General features: G+C 42.9%; 1 protein-coding gene across 17 annotated transcripts in view; it reads left to right on the top strand.

Annotated features, from left to right (window-relative positions):
* tenm2a (teneurin transmembrane protein 2a) overlaps positions 1 to 20,469 on the top strand; it is a 202,441-nt gene that overhangs the window by 92,403 nt on the left and 89,569 nt on the right. The window contains exon 1 of one of the 17 annotated variants that reach the window (XM_044205113.1): positions 2,270 to 2,977. The exons of 15 other annotated variants lie outside the window; for them this stretch is intronic. In XM_044205113.1, coding sequence (XP_044061048.1) covers positions 2,926 to 2,977 — 52 coding nt within the window. In that variant the 5' untranslated portion in view covers positions 2,270 to 2,925. Of the gene's footprint in view, positions 1 to 2,269; positions 2,978 to 20,469 lie in introns of those variants that run through there. One more of the 17 variants, XM_044205115.1, reaches the window with a different exon arrangement.

The following is a 20,469-nucleotide window of genomic DNA, read 5'->3' on the forward strand; positions in this document are numbered from 1 at the left end:
CTGTTACACAATCCTTGCTCACCTTAGTCTGTATGACCTTTCCATATGTTCTCTTTCTTTTTCCTTTAACACAAGCTTCTTCTTTTCTTTACATCCGTAAAGCCTCATGCCCTCCACACTGAAGTATAGCGGGCTGAATGGACTCTCCTGTGAATCACGCTGAGTGGGAGCTCCTATGTAGCCCACATAGAGACCGCATATATATGGTTATACAGATATGCCAGGTATAATGATGCTGAATGGCACTGATAAATAACCTGCATGAGAAAATGTATCACTTTGCGTTCACATGCGTGTGTGTGTGTGTGTGTGTATGTACATGTGTATATGCACAGGGGCTCATGCCAGTGTGTGTGTATGTGTGTGTGCATGATGGAGTATTACAAGGTGTTGTCAAGAAAGCAATTTGTTTCTGTCTCAGATGGGGTTTTTTATCATGACAAATTGACGTGAACCTCATCTAGAAATCCAGCGTCTCCTCCAGCGCCCCCGCCGATTCTACCTGGGCCGCACACTCAACTTTAATATGATGAAGTCATAGCTGCAAACAACCGCCCACCCCCCGATCCAACCCCCACCCCCACCCCCACCCCCCGCTGTAAATCGAGCCTCAAGACCTGTGTATGAAAGTGTGTGTACCAAGGGAGCGTACCTGCCTGCGTGCGTGTACTGCTCTTGATCTGTGCATACACATGTGCGGGCATGTGCGTACGTGCTCACACATACCAACCGTGGAAGTGCAAGCCGGGGTGCCATGGTGCCTTGTGTGCATCTGTGACTCGTTGAGGATGATATATGGCATGAAGAGGTAGAAAATGAGGCTGACAGCGGTCCTCTGGAGTTGTGGCTCAGGGCTTGGCCTTTTATGTTCATGTCCTCCTCCCTCTTCACTACGGTACACACCACACTACACACACCTACTTTGTGTCAGCTATAGCCTTTCCTCTGAACAGCAGTTCTATAGCTGCAGTTCAATGCCTGTGAGTGTGTGTATCGTTCTCTTTTCACTCTTACATCACTGTCTACTTTTATTTCTGTGTCATCGTTCTTCTTCTATGGCTTCTAGTAACCTTCACTATCCACACTGGCATGCAATGTCCAAGAGCAGAAAAAAACACACCAATATTCCAGACTATCTTACCAATAACTAGCTTAAATATCATTCTTCTTAGTCATGTTGAATTATCTCTGAATGTATACTAAATGATGAACAGCTTTGTTGATGCAGGGCTGTCTAAATGCATAATGTCTAACAAGTGACTTAAGTGATGTGTCAGATGCATACCGAATGTTCAGTAACGTAGGATTATGTTAATATTCCAGTATGTTGATGAGCTAGAGATGACCTCAGCGTGTTGGTTGATATGTGACAAGACGTCTGCCCTCTGCTGGGCACTGTGAGGACCTTCACTCACCTGGTAACCTGCCACCTGAGCTGGTGGATGGAGTCTGTGAGGAGACAGAGAAAGAAACACGCCTTTATGTTTTATAGGCTTAATGTAGCTAGTTTGATGTTTGATATCTCCAGAGTATCTTTGTCTTTCTGTCAGAGGACAACATAATGATTAATCACTTTTCTCATTTTTATGGTATGTGAGGTTGATGTTTGGTTTGAGAGGAAGAGTTTTGTCAAAGAGGCTGGTTCTGTGGCTGCTATCCTCCTGCATTGTTGACATTGTTCTTTTCCTATTTAGGAACATTATGTGAATGTGAGCACACTCATGTGAGATCTGACATATTACTGGCTTCTTCGCCGCAGTGTCCTCTGCCCTTCCTCCCTCCCTCACGCTCCGCGTCTCTGCTTCACCACCTTGCCTTTTCTCCTTTTACCCTCAACCCCTTCTCTTTCCTCTCCTTCCACCTTGCCTCATCCCCTCTTCTCCTCTCGCCACCCATTCCCTCGTGTCTCTTATATCTCATTTTATCCTTTTTCCTCTCTCTTTCCCCTTCGCCTTTGATGTGCATGCTTTGTCACATTCCCATGATTCTGTCACTCTTTCACTCTCTAGCGCTCGTGGGCTCCATTGCTTTCTCCCACCCTCGTTGCCACCTCCTCCTCCTTCTGCCAACCACTGCGCTCTCCCTCTTTCACTGTCTCACCCCTACCCCTTTTCTCTCTCCCTTTGGCTCATTCGTTAGCTCCCGCCGTCATCCTTCCTCCCCCTCCATCTCGGTGGTGTGGCGCTGCTGGGAGAGAGAGAGAGAGAGGAGAGAGAGAGAGAGAGAGAGAGAGAGAGCGCGTGAGTGTGTGTGTTGAGTCTGCTCTCAGTCTCAGCTGTGGGCAGATGGAGGATGGAGCCGCAGCCACATCTCTCCTTCTCTACTGCTCTGCCTGCCACAGGCTGAAAGGCACTCTCTTTTTCACTCACAGTATCTCCTCATCCATCCGTTCCCCTATGCCCAAGCTGGCCTTGATCTGTGACGGATTAAGCAAAAAAAAGGATTGAGGACTAGAAACAGGAGGGAGACAAAAAGACCTGCAGTCTCCTGGAAAAAGGAGAAAGCAGTGCAGGGCATTGCGCTCATCTTTATTCCCCCTCTGGTGTTTTGGTGTGTGGCGTTTGTCTCTGCAGTGCAACAGCTACACGTGTGCAAGCGTGTCGTTACACACTGCGTGAGTGTGTGCGTGTCTATCTCTCTCTCTCTCCTCCTGTGCGGTGCTCCGGCACTCAGCTTGCGGATTGTGCTCCACAGAGCTCACTGCAAACAGACGGAGAGGACAGAAGAAAGGGAAACAAGAGTGAAGAAGAACAACAGCGAGGGAGAGACGACAGGCAGCAAGGACTTTGTCAAAAGGGAGAAAGCAGGGCGCAAAAAATTGAGAATCAAGAAAAGAGGACTCTTAAGGGAGTGGAGAGGAGTGGAGTGTGGAGAAGAGGAGATAAGGGTAGAGGGTTAATCAGAGAGAGACACAAGTACGGAGCAATGCATCACTCAGGCAACACAGGAAGAACCAAGACCCTCTCTCATGAGACAGGTAAGACCCTCGGATACTTCTTTGTCACTACAGCAGTCAGATGGAATTGTGCTATATTTTCTCCAGACAACAGTGTAAGGAACAATAGAACATCACAGTAACTTGACTATAGCCAATCCCTGTTTCTTCTGCTGTGGATGGACACACACGCTCAAACAGAAAACCATCTTGAATTATCTCACCTTTTTTCAACCTATGCATCTTGTATTGTAATACCTTGATGTAATATAGGTTATATGCACATATGATGGAGTGTGTGGGTGTTCGTGTGTGTGAGAGAATATGTGTACACGATGGAGGCAGTGGTGGCGATCAAACAGCATACATCTGAATAGAACTTGGCTTTGATGTGCGCTTGAAGTTATGATTGGCATCTGCGAATGCCAGTATGTGCCGTCCATATGCGATTCTGCGCGTGTGTGTTTGTTGGTCATTGATTTGAAGTTGGTGCGTATGTAAGTGCACCCTTGTGTGTCAGCCCCCAGCTTTCTAGTGAGCACATTCCATTTGATGGTAATTACAGTGATTGACAGGTAGCTGATGGCAAGAAATGGACGGGACACGGGTCGCCCCAGTTCCACTTCAATCCATAATTTATTCATGTGTGTGTTCCTCAATATTTACAAGGTTATTTCTAGGTATTTGCCTTTCAAAGTCAATGCTGGTTAATGGATTGAATATTTAGATGTGAAGTGGATTCAATTTAAAAATCAAAATGGTCTGATTTGTTTTGAACTGATTTGTTGAGTGAATGTGCAGGTTATTTGAGAACAGGAGGGGTTATATTTTGTGTAGAAGTATTGTTTGACAGAACAGTTTGACCTCAGGGAAAAGGTTAAGTGTGTCTACAGTATATCTCTGCGTCTGTATCTATGTGTGTGTTGGTGCTTATAATAGTTGTTTGATTGTTTGTGGGTGTGAGGGGATTGCTAGCACTCGTCAAGCTAATCAAACAGTTCCCACAGACAATCACAACATGGCACACACCCCTGTCAGCAGCTCCGACACATCTGCCTCATATCTGAACAAACATTATGAGTTCAACAGGCGTAATATGTTTTTTTTTTCCTTAAACATAAAGGCGACATTGTCTAAGGAAATACAAGCCTTTCACAAGCTCTCACATACAAACTCTCTGAACCGCCCGCACACATACACACACACACTAACAAACACACACACACACGCACATCTGTTACACGGATCCGGCCCAGCGGTGGATAAATGTGCCTTTCTGATTGCTGCCACAGACAGGACGTGATTGGCATGGCAGACCAGGGAATTATCCATGGTTTCCATGGTGACTAATTAGGAGGGTCCTGACTGGTGGGTTTATGAAGACAGATGACAGATCGGTGGTTCACTTCCTGCTTTACAGAGCGGGTGGTCCCATTGGCTAGCAGGACCCCCTGCCATCTGAGACAGACAGACCCACTGCAGGCCACCTCACATGTATTCAGCTGTCACCAAACATGCAAACATGAAATGAAATGTTATCCTGAGCCAGCAGACACTTTTGAGTCTTAGGATTCATTTTCATGCTACGCTCTGAAAAATTGGTGTGTGTTTTAGGGAATATGCACATCTCACAGAACACACACATTTACTGTAATTTATAATTTAAACAGACTGATAGAAGTCTAGTATTTTCACATTGTAGTAGCCGTTGCTTCTCTCCGTAAACACCACATGTGCTCTGCTGTAGGCTGTAACCATGCTAGACGTATGCATATTTAGAGATTAATTCGGAAGACACCCATTTAATGTGACAATAAACAAGTCAGACACGCGCACACACACACTCACACTGACTATGTAGCTATAGGGCATGTGAGAGAGAAATAGGTGTGATTGGGTCCATCTGTGGCAGAGATGGAGAAAGAGACACAGAGAGAGCTCCATCTGTGGACACCTGCCCTTCCTCCAGGCTACCGTCCCTTTTCTCTGAACTGCCAACAAGATCTGTGGTTGCACAGGTGCTCGTGTCTGTGTGTTTTCACAAATCCGGGGGATCTGTGTGTTTTTGAAACGTCTGAATCTTATCGTGAAGAAATTTCACAGTGAGCCTAGCTGATTTGAGGCCCCCTTCACAGAAAGTAAAAATCAAAAGTGCTCTCATTGAATAATGTGTGAATGTGAATGATACTTCTCCTCTCATCTCTCATTTGCTTTTAACTTTTGGCTAAGGTCTGTGTCAGTAATTGTACTTTTTTTGTCTCTTCAGTTATTGCCCCTTTTTCACTGCAAGCATTTTGACATGCCACAGCAGTAAAAGCACAGGTGTACATAATAACATTAACAATGGCTGCATTCCATTAAGGCGTTCCAGATTGGGAACTTTGGCATGTTTTTTTACTGGTATGGCTTACTGGAGCATCATTAATGTCATTAGTTACACCTGTGCTTTTCCTGCTAATATGAATTAAAGTTTATGGCATGAAAAAGGTCTATTATATTGTATGTTCTTTGGCTCTAAAAGCATCAAGCTCAAGAGTGCACAATATAATTTTTTTTCTATTCTTTTTTTAACCTACAGCCAATAACATACTACTACTACTGCCAAGTGATACTCCCTGTACCATGCATAATTGATGCTTCTGGACACAAGCAATCCAACCTGCAACACAGTGTTGGACCCCTTAAAAACACACTGCCAGAAAAATTAATCATTACAGGTAGAGGAGAGGGAGCCTTCCCTTCATTTCATTCAGCTATCTGTCCTGCCTCTCTCTCTATCTCTCACTCAGTCAGGCACCAGCTCCACCTAATGGCATCTACAGGTACTGAGGCACATACACACACACACACTCACATTCACACACACGTTGACACAGACTGACATGCACACACACGCTTTGATTAAAATCGGAGCTCTATTCCATATCACCACGACGAGTGAGGTAGTTAGGAAGCCACTGAGATAATGACCAAGATTTTTTTGGTTGGACGCTATTTATTGGAATACAACCCCTCCACGCGGGAAGCGAGGCGGAGGGGAGAAGAGGACACAAAAGGAGAGGTGATTGGAAGAGGCACAGAGTGGGAGAGAGAAAAAATAGCAAAGCGATTGAAGAAGACATGCGTGTCACGGCTAAACAAATAAGCATGTGTGGGAACAGATGGTAATAAAGTTCTCTGTTACAAGACTAGTGGCTCGTACACACGCACACACAGACCCACACATGCACAGCTTGATTATGCGGAGTATTGGGCTGTGAGTCATTAAGACTTTGCCTCAGTGAAACTGACTCGAAAGTGAGCAACAACAGTCATCTACAAAGGCCGGTCACTAGCAGTCATCTCTCTTTCTCCCTTCCCTTTCTTTCTTTACTCTGTCCATCTGTCTCTGTCTGCTTCGCTCCCTCTCCCTCTTTGTTTCCACCTATTTTGGCCTCTTTAGTGACTCCTCTATTCTCTCCACCCACTGCTTTTCTCCTTCTTCCTCCATCATCTTCTTTCTTTGCTTCGTTTTCTCCATTCCTCTCTCTTTTCCCCTCCTGTTTTAGGAAAATTAGTTTTTCTCTGCTTTCAGTTTTCTATCTAATGCTCTGTAGTCCAAAGTGTGTGTGTGTGTGTGTGTGTGTGTGTGTGTGTGTGTGTGTGTGTGTGTGTGTGTGTGTGTGTGTGTGTGTGTGTGTGTGTGTGTCGATATGTGAGGGCAATGTGTCCTCAATCACAGTGAAAGCATTTGTTTCCCTCTGCCAGTGGAGATAGATTATGTATTTCACTCCTTTTCCTTGCATTGGGTTTTTTTTTTCTCTCCCTCCATCACACGTTTTGTCCTCCCTACTCAAGGTCAGTTGGAAGATTGCTTTCAGGCCCCTGTGTCCTCCCCGACGCACCATGCTTTATTGTGTGTATGGCCGTCAGCGCCGTCAGCGCCTGTGCATTTGTGTTCAGTATGTGCAGTTTGATGGCTTTGTGTGCATGTTTGAAATCATGGAAAAGGGGCTTGTGTTTTTGTATTGTTCAGTCTGTCCGGTCTCTCATCAGGTAAGCACTTGTGTGTGGTTGTGTTTGTGTGTGTGTGTCACGCTGATGGAAAAGCAGTTTTCAAGTCCGTTTTGAAAAAAAGGAAATGAAAAAAGAAAGGAAATCGTTAAGATTAACACAGCTGATATTAAAAGGTAAGGATCATAGGCTGTTTTTTATTGAACCGACTTTATAAGTAAAATGTTTCAAAAAGGCTTCCTCACACATTTTATGGATGCATTTTCCTATGTAAATATTTAATGCATTTATTGATTTCTAGAGTGTGTGTGTGTGTGTGTGTGTGTGTGTGCGTGCGCTTGTGTGTGCGCATGTGCGTGTGTGTTTGTGTGTGGCTGGTTTTTGTATGGACCGTTGGAGGTATTAATTTTCACAGTGGTGATTTGGGTGAGTAAAGGGCTGGCAAGCTAGCTGGTGTTCTCAGCATGCTTTTGAGCGGGTTTGTGTGTGTGTGTGTGTGTCTGATCAGCGAGCTGGCTGGTTTTATGCTTCACTACCCTGGCTGCTCATCCATGTGTACCATCTGCATGTGGCGCTGCCATGTGTGTCACCTATACCCCAACACATCCCACTCCTCTCATATCTCTAACCATCCCTCCATCCACACCTGACGCTGTCTAGTCATTGTCCTCTTATCTCTGGCTTTTTCTGCTTTCATTTAAAAAGCTAATTTATAAAAAGAAAAAGAAAACAAAGGCTGACATCGCAGTTAATTTAAATCCTTTGCTTTACTTTACGCCGCATATTAATAAAGAAGAAGAATATTTTTACATAGTTATTCATCATCTTCATTCACCTTTTAATTTTCCTCTAAGCAAGAAACCATCATATCCTCAATCAGAGCAACTGTGTAGGATGCAGTGTTATCCAATTTGTTAGCTATGCAACGCCAACACTCTAAGTGATCGATCCGTGCCAAAGCTAACTATGTGACAGATGAAAGTGTCACAATTACAGTCATGCTGAAGTGACAAATTGATCCCAGCATTTCTGCAGGAAAAGAGTTTTTGTCTTAGAGGTGCCATCATTCATCTACACAGCCTCATTATACCTTCTGGGGTAGCAGCGACAGCGGTGACTCATTGACTCATCACGCCGTTGTTTGTAAACTCGAAACCCGACTAACCATTCACCATTTCATTCTTCATCTTATCTAATGTTTCCCATTTCTCTGCTATCTCTGCCTCTCTGCTGCTACTACCTCCCGTCCACGTTTCCTCCTTCACAGCACCTCCCTTCATCTTTAATATCCTTCTCCCCAAAGCACTGACTCCAGCTTCCTGAACTCTTCACCCCTTCTTTTGTTCTCTCTCCTGCATCTCTTCCTCCCTTCTCCTGAACATTCAGGTCTGTGTTATTAACATAAAACAGGAGGAGAGACTACCTCTCATCCAGCCCAGACTGTGAGTCACTCCGCCCCGCCAACTACTGGCTGCCTCCTTGACTGTCACGTTGCGACAGATGTGAAACTGATTTTAGGGATTGGGATGAGGACAATGGCGAGTTGCATACAGCAGTTTCAAAGAGACAGCCAGGTAGTTTGCTGTGCTGTTTCTGGCACAAAAATAAGTCAAATATAGGATTGTTTCACACGCTCAGAAAGGGAGTTGTTTTTGCTGAGCAATAGTGGAAATGTGGCTACTTTTGGAAGTGGAGGAGCTGTCATCATGCAATTCTGTCTCTGCCTTTGTTGTGTCAGGGCATATCTTATAGCAGTGATTCCCAACCAGGGGTGCTAGTCAGTGCGCAAATTTAACTACTTTAAGCTAACAGTATATAATCTACAGCAATGCATAATATTCTATAAGATCATCATATGTTTGTAGCGTCACTGTCCTGTTTTCCAGCTACTCCAAATAGTTTATTTAGCTTAAGAAGTAGGAGAATTTTCTCAACCCATAAAGGAACACTTAATGCTTCAGTTTATCAGAAAAAACTCTAATTAAAAGTCATCAAAAAAATTGTAATCTGAAAAGTAACTAGTAACTAAAGCTGTCAGAAAAATGTAGAGGAGTAGAAAGTACAATATTTGCCTCTGAGATGTAGTGAAGTAGAAGGATAAAGTTGCATAAAATAGAATGTAACTAAGTACAGTAAATGAGTAAATGTACTTACTTATGTTACATTCTACCACTGGTACTTACAACTGCAGTTGCCGGTGCTATGTGAAAAGATAGTGGAGTAGCTAATAATTTGAAAAAATAGATATTATGTGTAGATTTAAAATAAATATCCACACTACTGAGTCACCTGTAACACCGGAGCACTAGCTTGTTTGTTGCACTTGAAAAGGCATAAAAACTAGTTAGCAAGCATGCAGAGAGGGCTAAACAGTTAGCTAAAAGTAATACACAAATGGTTGAAATAGAAAGTAAAAGTAATGCAACTGTTTAAATAGTTACCTAAAAGTAATGGCTAAATGGTTGAAATGGTTAGCTTCTGCTAATCCAAGTGGTAGTAGTATAAATGACCAAACTAACCTAAAAATTGTCAGTTAAATTGTATGAAAACATATATATAATTAATAGTGTTAAATAACATCCAGTGTAAAATTAATTCAAATGAACATATTCCATGGTGTTGATGAAGGGGTACATGAGTTTATCTGACTCGGCTGTGGGGGGACGTCATTGTGTTGTATATGCATTCCCTGCTGTCACATTCATTTTAGTAAAGATATTATCAATTACATGTGTCCTTTAAATCACAGCAAGGACTTCAAGCCTGTCTTCATGCAGACAGTAATGCATTATGGAGTTAGTTTTATTACTTTCGAATTACTTTGATGAACACACTGAAATGACTTTTCCGAAAAAGGTACATTAGCCGTCCATCAATTTTGTGAGGTGGATGACACATTCGACTAAAATGTTTTTTCACTTTTCCCTCAATTAACTCGATGTAATGTGCTCGCTTCCACAAGGAGATGATTAAACAGAGAAACATCACGGCTTCCTTTTTTCTTTCCATTTCAGTATTCAGTCACAGCATAGGCTTATTTACAGCTCAGGAGGGATTTACTCAAAAGATACTACAGTGCAGTATGTTCACTTTGAACTGTAGACTCTGAAAGGACTTGTAAAGGTCATTGTAGCTGTGATACACGAATAAGTCATTATATGACTTTGGAACTCAACACATAAGCTATAGTTACATAACCTTTTTCCTGTACATTACCAGCCTTAATCTCTCTCTCATCTTAATTCACAGGCTTGATTACATAAACACACACTTGCACACACAGTAGCTCACCAGACAGCGGCTCCAGCTGCCGTACTAAACAGAGGGTGTGTTTTGAGGAGACAGGGCGCTGTGACCTTGCCTTAGGGATGATGACAAAGTGAAACTCAGTCTTTTAACGTGTGTTAGTATGTGCGTATGTGCGCGCATGTGTGTGTTCCTAATGACCAATGCTTAAGGGGGAGATGAGGGGAGATGGGCCATGCAGCAGGGCTGAGGGGGCAGTGAAATGATTCCATAGATCATTCTAGATCACCTAAACAATGTCACACAGCACATTCATCTCTCTGTATGTGTGTCTCTCCCTCCTTCTGTGTTATTCTCTCTCTTTGTCTCATATTGACACACATTGTGACTCTCACCTCTTGTCTCTCTAACCTTTTTTCTGAGTGTGTGTGTGTGTGTGTGTGTGCGTGCGTGCGCGCGTGCACACGTGTGCTTTCAGACTGATGCTGCAGTGATGGCACTGGCCAAATGCCAGCTCTTGCACAGTTCCATTAATATTGCGAAGGCTGGCCGTAGATTGCTATTGATTGACTATGGCCTCTATTCATAGGCTATTCAGCTAGAAGCACACATACACATGGACATACAAATGCACTAGAATAAGTCTAGAGTATGTGAAACCAGACACACACTTAAGTGTTTGAGGAGTTCAGATTTTTGTCTGGGTTCATGTGAGAAATTAGACGGATTTTGTTGTATCCATTTTCTAATGTGATTGACATCTGGTTAAATATTTCATCATTTTTATTTTAAAAATTTGACCATGTTATATGAGGATGTCCTAATACTTGAGGACGCCAAGCTTGTCGATGGCTGAGCTTTGGATTTTAAACAAATCAATGCCAAGTGACTCGACCCTGGAGCCACTTCTTAATGAGAACCACTGCTCAGAGATCTCCATACTCGCTTGGTCTCCACTCCTCCCTGTGTCTGTTTCTCGTCCGCTGCTCAGTCTCTATCTCTCACACTGTTTTTATTTTCTATCGCTCTCATTTCTCTCACCCTTTGCCCTTTGCCCACTAAAGAATATGCACATATGAGTGCACACACACACACCTCAAACTAATTTTCTGTATGCTTCTTTTTTTTCTTCTAAGATATTCTTAGACAGACCAATGTCAGACCCTATACTTGACAGTCCACTATGTGCAGAGGCTCTGCTTGTCCAATCTGTGAGTGTCACAGCAGGGAAGACTGTGCTTCCATATTGGCTTCAACAGTATGTCTTCACTATTAAAAATCTAATGAAAAGTGTGAGAAGATTTAATTAAACCTGTCACTTGATAATGCACACATACTATTTGCTGAAAAATGTGCTGTACATGCAGGTGTGTGCAACAGCTGCATCTATTGTTTAGCATTGTGTGTGTGCATGTACGAATAGGTATGTGTGCTCGTGTGTGTGTGTGCAAAAACGGTGAGGGGATTAAGGATGTAATGCAGGATTATCCAGCAGGTAGACTTCTCACTTCTTCTGCCAAGGAGGAGATGGAGAGGCAGAGAAGATGGAGAGAAAGAGGTGGCTGGATGGATCTATAGAGGGAGAGAGGAAAGAAAGTAAGGGAGAGTGATGGAAGAAAGAGTTAAGGGAGGATGAGAAGAAAGCAAGTTTATTTATATAGCATAATTCATGCACTGGAAGGATTTTATATGCAAAATTGTTTTAAAAGAATTTAAACTGAAGAATTAAAGACAAATATTTACATAAGATAGATTGGGAAAAGGTCCATTTCAAAGCCAATTTCAAAGTCCATTCACATAATAAGAGAGATATATTACGCATGTGTGCATGCATAGAAATTGACACCTCAGATCCTTTGGTAATTTGTTCCTCACGCGCATAGTAACTACATGAACATTCACTCATCTTTGTTCTTACTCTAGGAACAGCAAATAAACCAGCACCAGATGGTCTAAGAGCTCTAGTAGTTTCATATTGTACAAGCAAGTCAGCAATTTATCTTGGGGCTAAGCCATTTAATGATTTATAGACAAGACATGAGATTTCTTTTTCTACTCTGTGACAGGGAGGGAAAGAGGAAGGGGGAGAAAGAAAGAGAGAATAAGAGTTACAGAGTAGGGGAGTCAATGGTGAAGGATAATGGTTTTGTACTTTCCAGGTGAAGCACAAAATATTGAAATTTCAGATCCAGTAATGGTAGCAAATCATTCCTCCACCTTGTGTATTTCTATATTTGTTTCAGCAAATCAGTTTTTTCTCTTTTTGTCAGAGCTCTCTTCACGTTGTTAACTGCACACATCACTGTTAACGGCACATATCAAAATATAATGAGACTTGAGTCATTGCCATTGCACTGTTCAAAGTGGTTTTTATTTAGTGCTGCTTCAAGGTCCCTGCTGCCTTTGCTCACCAACAATTGGTATTAAATAAAACATAACATGTAAGAGCAATGTGAGCAAAGGAACCCGTGTTCCCAGTTTAACGCCCACATGAGGTGACAGAGGCCATCTCACACACGCATACACACACACACTTACAGCACCGTCCAGAGGGGTACAGAGACTATCTGTAGCATTTTGTAATTGTTTTGGACTAATCCTGGTTTTAATATGTCTCTCACAGCAGGGATGCCTTCATGCTTAATAGACACCATGGATTTGTTTAATTACGTCTGTCTGTGTGTGTGTGTGTGTGTGTGTGTGTGTGTGTGTGTGTGTGTGTGTGTGTGTGTGTCTGTGTTTCTGTGCGAGTGTCATGTGTTTAGGAAAGAGGGAGGGAAAGTGAGGCTGTTTGAGTGCTGGAGTGCCACTTTGATGACAGTTTGTTTTGGAATCTGTGCATATGTAATGTAACAATTTTTTTTTTTTTAAAAACTATAAGAGTAGATGAGAGAGCGAGAGAACATGGAGGCCTAGAGAGCATCTGTGCGTATAGACACAATTCTCACACATAGCTGTTGCATGCACACACCCTCACACACACACACATCCAGCGAGTGAACCCTTGGCAGTACTTCTCCAGTCTGTTTGAAGTAGTGTCTCACGGGAGGCTATAGGACTGTGGCAGTGTTTCACCCACTCAAACACACACTGACTCGCAGGGAAAGAGGGATTGCAAAGAGAGAAAAGGAAAAAGATAGACAGAGGAGACAGTAGGAGGGGTGCTTCTCCTCAAACACACTCCAGCTCGTCTCATCCCTATCTCTCGGTCTCTCGCCGCTCCCCGTGCAGACATAGACGGGGAGCGCTCAGAGAACAGGTTGAGGTTGTTTACAGCCCCACTTTTTTTTTTCCTGTCCCCTGGTGCTCATGCGCTCATATCTTGCTCTATCATACTCACGCCGACCGGGTGAGATTGAAACAGCACGCTGGGGATACAGCAGGGATATTACCCAGGCTGCATCGGCATCAGAAAGGGGACTTGTCGTTTCTTTTTGTCGCGGTCTCAATTAGAATAGTGACCGGAAAGAGACGACTTCGACCGCCGGAGCTGAATGCAGACACCAAAGCCTCCTGATAAAAGCCACCCCTCAAGAATATTTAAAAAAAACAGCTAGTGCTCTCTGCCTGAGCATCGCTCCTCTGTGTCTCTTTTGTTAGCTGCGTGACCCGATCAAGGCCGCACAAATTTAAAGCACCACTTGCCAATTTCAGGCCCTGCAAAGTCATCTTTGAGAACAAACAAACAATACAAGTAAATAAGGTAGGGAATAAATAAAGTGGGAAATCAAAACACGTGGGAGAGACGGCCGAGTGAAACATATCAAAAGTGGGGAGGTTTTTTTCAAGGGTGACTTAAAAAACAGCTCATTTTAATGTTTCTGTTTTTCCAGCCTCAGCCATCAGCAAGTCCACAAGTGCCTCATGTTTTCTTAAAACAATGGATACACACACATGCATAAAAAAGTACAGATGCACAAAACAATCCCACTTAAAGACAGTGCTGCAATGCTGCCAATTTGCAAAGCTATTGTGTTATTTTTCCTGGTTATTCCTGGTTCTGCTGTGTGTTTGGCTCTTCTTTTCCATACAATTTCCTCTAAACCCTGTAATTTTCCAGTGCCTCGTGTATGAGTGCAGGTATGTGGACAAGGTGCTGCATCCAGACACGTCATAATTATTATTATTATTTTCTGTCATCCTTCTCTCTTACTCTTTCTCCAGATCTTCCTCCCAGTGTCCCCTGGTACAGCAACAAAAGCAGCTAATGGAGAAGGAATGTACCTACTCACGGGCACAGATGGAGAGAGAGAGAGAGGGAGAGGGACATAGAGGCACACAGGCATAAAAGAGAGGGAGAAAGCCATGCAGAAACAGAGTGATAGAAACAGGAGGGGAGGCACAATGTCGTATGATGGGGAGAAGAGAGTAAAAAAGCTCTCAGTCATGTTTCCAGTGTAAAACCCTTGTTCCATGTGTTTATCCACGGCAAGTCGTAAAATACTTTACAACTTATCCAAAACACCAACTCAGTGTAAGTCATGTGTATACATGTGTATGTACATATTTGTTGATATATAAGGCTGCAACTAACAATTCTTTTCATTATTTATCCATCAATGATTGTTTTTCAGTTAATCTATGAATCATTTAGTCTATAAAATGTCAGAAAATAGTAAAAAATGCATGTCTTCAAATTGCTTGTGCTGGCTAATCAACAGTTTTTTTAATTATTTAATTTAATTATTTAATTTAGTTTAATTATTTGATTATTAAAATTGTTGCCAATTAATTTTCAATCGATAATAATTATGAAACTTAATATTTCATGGAGTAGTCAGGATATTCATTTTCCCTCTCACATCCTGGCCATTTCCTGGAATATTCACATTACCGTATGTAGGTGTGCAGAGGTTTGATTATATTATTCTCTTTTCTGCCATGCCTAGACATGTCTATTTTAAATTATGTCCAGTTGTAGTAATTTTGTCATTGTACATTATGTATAGATAATTACCATCTGACAAAATGTAGCCATGAATAAGTTAGGTATTCCAGGATAAAATTTTATTGTCTTTGAAAGTATGCTTTTGAAATGTTACTCAGAATTATGTATTCTCTGCTACTTTTTTCCTTTCCTTTCTGTCCTTGATTTTGTTTCCATCCCTCTCCTGCCCTTCACCTTTCCCTCCTCCTCTCCTTCTCCTTCATCCTCTCACTCTCCCATCCAGTTCTAGAGGCTATTTTTTTCATCTTCACTTAGCTTTTAGTGCTCTTCTGTGCCCCACTCAAGGGGAATCCACCTCTTTCCAGACACAGCCTTATTTTAGCAACACAAGCTGGTCCTTGGAGAGCACTGTCAGACCTCATACACTGCACCGTCTGCTCCTGTGTGTGTGTGTGTGTGTGTGTGTGTGTGTGTGTGTGTGTGTGTGTGTGTGTGTGTGTGTGTGTTTCTGCACTTGCATGTATGTGCACATTTAACAATGTTTCAAGACTGACAGGACATGCAATGTCATCAAGAAAACATCCCAAGATGTTAGGAATTTCAAAAATCTTTTCTTTCTTTCTGTTTTGGAGTGGTCACAGCTACAGATGAATTATTAACGAGATAGGGAATTGTCGTCCTACCTCAGATCTGTCACCGCCTCTTACATGAAAGAGGTGAAGAAGAGCAAGAAAAGTCTCTGAAGGAAGGCAAGCATGAAATACCAAATATTTTCAGTTTCCTCTGAAATTGAGGCCATCAAGGAATTTGTGTCTTTTGTAGCTTGCAACCCTTTCCGCGCTTGCGTATGTCTGTGTGGAGACTCTTATTTCCATTTAAATATTCTTCATTTTTCTCACTTCTCCCTCCCCTGGCAAAAAACTAATCAGCCATCCTCCTTCCATTCATCCTCCATCTCTCTCCTCAGATCACCAGGTAAAGTAGTATTGGGCTAGCTGTGCGATGGTGCAACGAAAATGAGCAGGAAAGACAGAATGTCTTCAGAAGCGTCACTGCGGGCCAAATGCCTTATTATGTCAGATTTACAAATTCCCCCACTCCCGAGTCGGAGGAAAAAGTGACCTACATAACTACAGACCAGAAAAAAAACACCAATGGCCCAATTCTCTCTCCTCCACTTCCTCGTTCTCTCTATCTCTGCCGCTCCCTCTCTAGCTGCTCTCTTTCTCTCTCATTTCGTCACCCCTCGTTTATCTCTATCCTTTCCCCGACAGCGGCTTGGTGAGTTATCACCCCTCATTCAGATGAGAGGAGTGGCGTGTATGAGAATCAGTTTTTTTCTTTCCTTCTTTTCTGCATCAGTGTGTGCTTGCATGTCCGCGTGGGCACATCCTGTGTGTGTGTGTGTGTGTGTCTGTGTGTGTGTGTCTGTTATAAGGTCGACGTTGCTAAAATGGTATGGTCGGCAGAGGGGGTTGGTAAGGTGATCCAACCAACCTGCTACTAGGTAAACACCATCTGTTCACACAAAATCTGCCCCCTCAGACACCACGACTAGAATAGATTGATCCAATCGCGCCTCTCCACACACACTTTTACCATGGTTCACACCAAGGTGTGCATGTGTGTGTGTGTGGCAGTGATGATAATAGATAATGACAGAATTGTTGGCTCATATTTCACATTTTGAGGTGTTGCTCTTTTAGATTTCACAGTATGAAACACACACAGGAAACATATTTTTCTCCTCCTGATTTTCTCTCAAAATCTCATCCCATGTTCCTTTCTCTGTCTTATCTCTCTCTCTATCTGTGCTGTCAGCCTGTCTGTCTGTCTTCTTTCTCCCACCCTCTCTGTCTTTCTCTCAGCCTGCGGTAGAATCGAGTCAAATCAATCAATTCAGGTTTCCTGGGCAAACCAGTGGTGTGGCAAGAAATTGACCTTTCGTTATATGTGCTGTGTGTCTGTGTGTGTGTGTGTGTGTGTGTGTGTGAGAGAGAGAGAGAGAGAGAGAGAGTCTGTGTGTGTGTTTGTACACCAAGCAGAGGGAAGCAGTTAGAGCTAAGTCACTATCTGCCTCAGAGCTGATGCTGCCATCCAGTGTGGCGATGCCCCCAGCTAACCACTAAGGATTATACACACACACACACACACACACAAACACACACAGCTTTCCACCCTCAGCTATAGCAGATATGACAAGTACACGGACTGTGGACACAGCATTAGCGCAGCTCTGTGTCTTTTTATAGCTTTTATGCTAAGCAGCATGCCATTGCAGGCTTTCCATTTTTGCCCGACCGGGTATTGAGTGTATTGAGTGAGCGAGTTAGCCTGGGTTAAGTGGCTGTGCTTAAGGGCACAACAGCACTGCTGCGATCACTGGCTGACTCCCGTACAGCTTTCGAATGAGCCCTGCGAAACAAGACAAAGGACTCACACACACACCCAGCTGAAGCGCAAGAGTGGACGGTGTGTGGGGAAGAGATGTTTGATTTTCTGTCATCCCTTTGTTTTTGCTAGATTGTCAATTTGTATGTCTTTCATTTCCTCTCCTTTTCTCTCACACTCTCATTTATAGATTTCAAACCCCTCCACACACACACACACACACACACACACTCATATAGTGCCAGATGTGGGCTGACACTCCCCATCTATCCAGAAGGTGGGGGTTTAATAGAGATTTATAATGATTATCAAGAGACTGAGGAAAGAATATATCATCGCTGTATAAAAATCTACCGATATAGGACATGGATGGACGGAGTGAGAGGATGATGGTAAAGAAAAACTCAGTGGAGGATACTTTGGGGAAGTATTGACAGAGCACTATAAATGCTAGGATCCTTGTGTGTGTGTGTGTGTGTGTGTGTGTGTGTGCTGCAGGCTAGGTCACATAAACAAAGCCGAAAATCTGAGGGGCCAAAGCTGCTGGGGCTATAACCTGAGGGCACTGCATTGAAAAGAAATCCTGTGTTCATGCACTCTTTTATGTGTGCTGCTTTGTGTGTGTGTGTGTGTGTGTGTGTGTGTGTGTCTGTGTGTCTGTGTGTGTGTGTGTGTGTGTGTCTTGATGCTTCACTAAGACTACCCACTACTTACTTGCTCCGTGTAGCCTCCATAATATCATGATAATGCACTGTGATTCCTTCACTCCTGGACCTGGCACGCTCTCCAGAGATTTTTCCGTGGAGGATATCTTGGCCGACTCGAGGCTTCCACTCCTCCGCCGCTGTCTGTCTGTCCTCATCCCGCTGTTCTGCACTAAAACAGCTCATAATTATTGTCTTAGCATCCTTCATGTATAATTTATCAGCCATTTAAAAGCGGAGGTGCATGCAATTAAATCTAGAGGGAGCTTCTGTCTTTCCAAATCTCAGCATCCTCTCTCCCTTTCATAATTTCTCCCCCCCTCTCTCATGCGCAGGAGCTTTCAGTCACGTCCTTTCACTCTCTGTGTTATTCCTTTACACTGTGCCGTTGTGGATCCCGCTTCTTCCTGTCTCTTTCACTCAGTTTTTGAGTCCATTCTGCCATCCCTCTCCTGCTCTCTCTCCTTAATATCTAAATATGTGTTGGAAATTAGATAAATCATGCAGAGGTGTTCTTGTTCTCTCTCTCTGTATCCATTTTCTTTTCATCCTTCACTCTTTTGCTCCCTTATTCCCTCCCTCCCAGAGAGAAAGGAGAGGAGAGGAGAGGCGCAGAGTAATTGGATTCCCCCTAATAGCGAGGGTAATGTTGACAGTACATAAATCCTGCCACTGAAATAGCGCCTCGTTTATCTTCTGATTTTGCCTCATTGTTTTTCGGCGCCTGTTTCCCACCCTCATCTTCCTCCCCCTCCAACTCCTGTATGTGCTTTTCCTCCATCCTTCCTTCCTCACCCCTCCCTCCCTTCATCTCCCCCAGGGTCTCATCAGGTAGCCTTGATTGTCTAGATGGGCCCCGTATGGGACAATGCGTCTCCGCATAAATTGGTCAACACGGTTTGGTTGCAGTCAAGCAGATATTGGAAGAAACAAGGCGGGGTGGAACATAAACTGGAGATGCAGATAAAAGGGAACATGCACGTTGCAAGAGATATGTGGTGCAACACAAGGCATACAGGAAACAATGAAGAATGCACTTAACTCTGCTCTTTGCAAATAAAATCTGTTCCTTCTCTCACCCAACATATTTTGCCTCTGCCTTCATCTGGTTCCAAGTATGGTGATACTTCAGGAGGACCTTAATCACATTCAGTGTCAAATTTGTAGGTTCCTGTAATATGGGATACCACTGGACTAAAATGCCTAACTGTATATAAAGTAGTTAAAACTAGCTCACCTTAAATAGCTGTTATAGTTAAATGTTACTACACATTCAGCAGAACGAGTACTTTTATTTTTGATACTTTGAATACATTTTGCTGATAATACTTTGAATGCAGAATTTTCACATAATGAAGTATTTTTACATCAACGTATTGGTACTTTTACTTAAGTGAAGTATCTGAATACTTCTTCCACCACCGGCACTAACCATGATGAGTAAAATGTACAATAGGTAGAGTGTCCCTTTAAGGATGAATACGAGACAGCATCCACAAATAGGCCTCCATATTGTTTTAGAACACAAAATCTCTTCCCAAAATACTGCTCAAATTGTGTTCAACCATGAAGAACAAAATGAGCAGAAGTAAACGCATCTACACATAAATTGCCTGTAGGTAAAAAAAAAAAGAGTTGCGGGAGTGGGTGGGGAAGCAGAAAGAAAATTAAGAGGTATGACGATTATAATTTAAAGATAAAGAAAGTGAAGTTTGTATTACTTTTTCTCTTCTCTTCCTCCTCTCCTCTCCTCTAAATATCAAACAACCTCATCAATAATTGACCAACAGTCTGGCAGTTGATCAGCTATGAATGGCCCTTTATAGCAGCATTAGGAACCCGTCACATGCACACACACACCTTCATACACACACCGTCAAACGTTCACCCTTTGATGCTCTTTCATGATCCATCTCATTGACGCAGGAGTCCAGGTCAGGTCAGCTAATCAATCACCTGTGTGGCATTTGAATTGTTTGGTCTGTCTATAGGCTTCCTGTGTACTTACACCTCTGATCTCTTCTCCTGCAAACATAGAAACACTGACAAGGTGGGCCATAAGAGACACAGCTTGTTACAGAAGAGATGGGAATATTAGGTTGAATAGTGTGCATTCTGGCCGGTATGCTATTGCTCTTATCGATAATGCTAAGAGTCAAGCAACAGCATTAAGGTCAAGTCACGCTCTGCCATTCTTGCGGGATCCACTCACACCTTTCATATATGATAGCCTAGAGGAACAGATGATATAAGCTGTGTATAAGTGTGTGTTTGTGCTGTAGTATAGCACATGAAGGACTTAATGAAGAAAC

This window comes from Siniperca chuatsi, linkage group LG8, assembly GCF_020085105.1.
Source record: "Siniperca chuatsi isolate FFG_IHB_CAS linkage group LG8, ASM2008510v1, whole genome shotgun sequence".
Lineage (NCBI taxonomy): Eukaryota > Metazoa > Chordata > Actinopteri > Centrarchiformes > Sinipercidae > Siniperca > Siniperca chuatsi.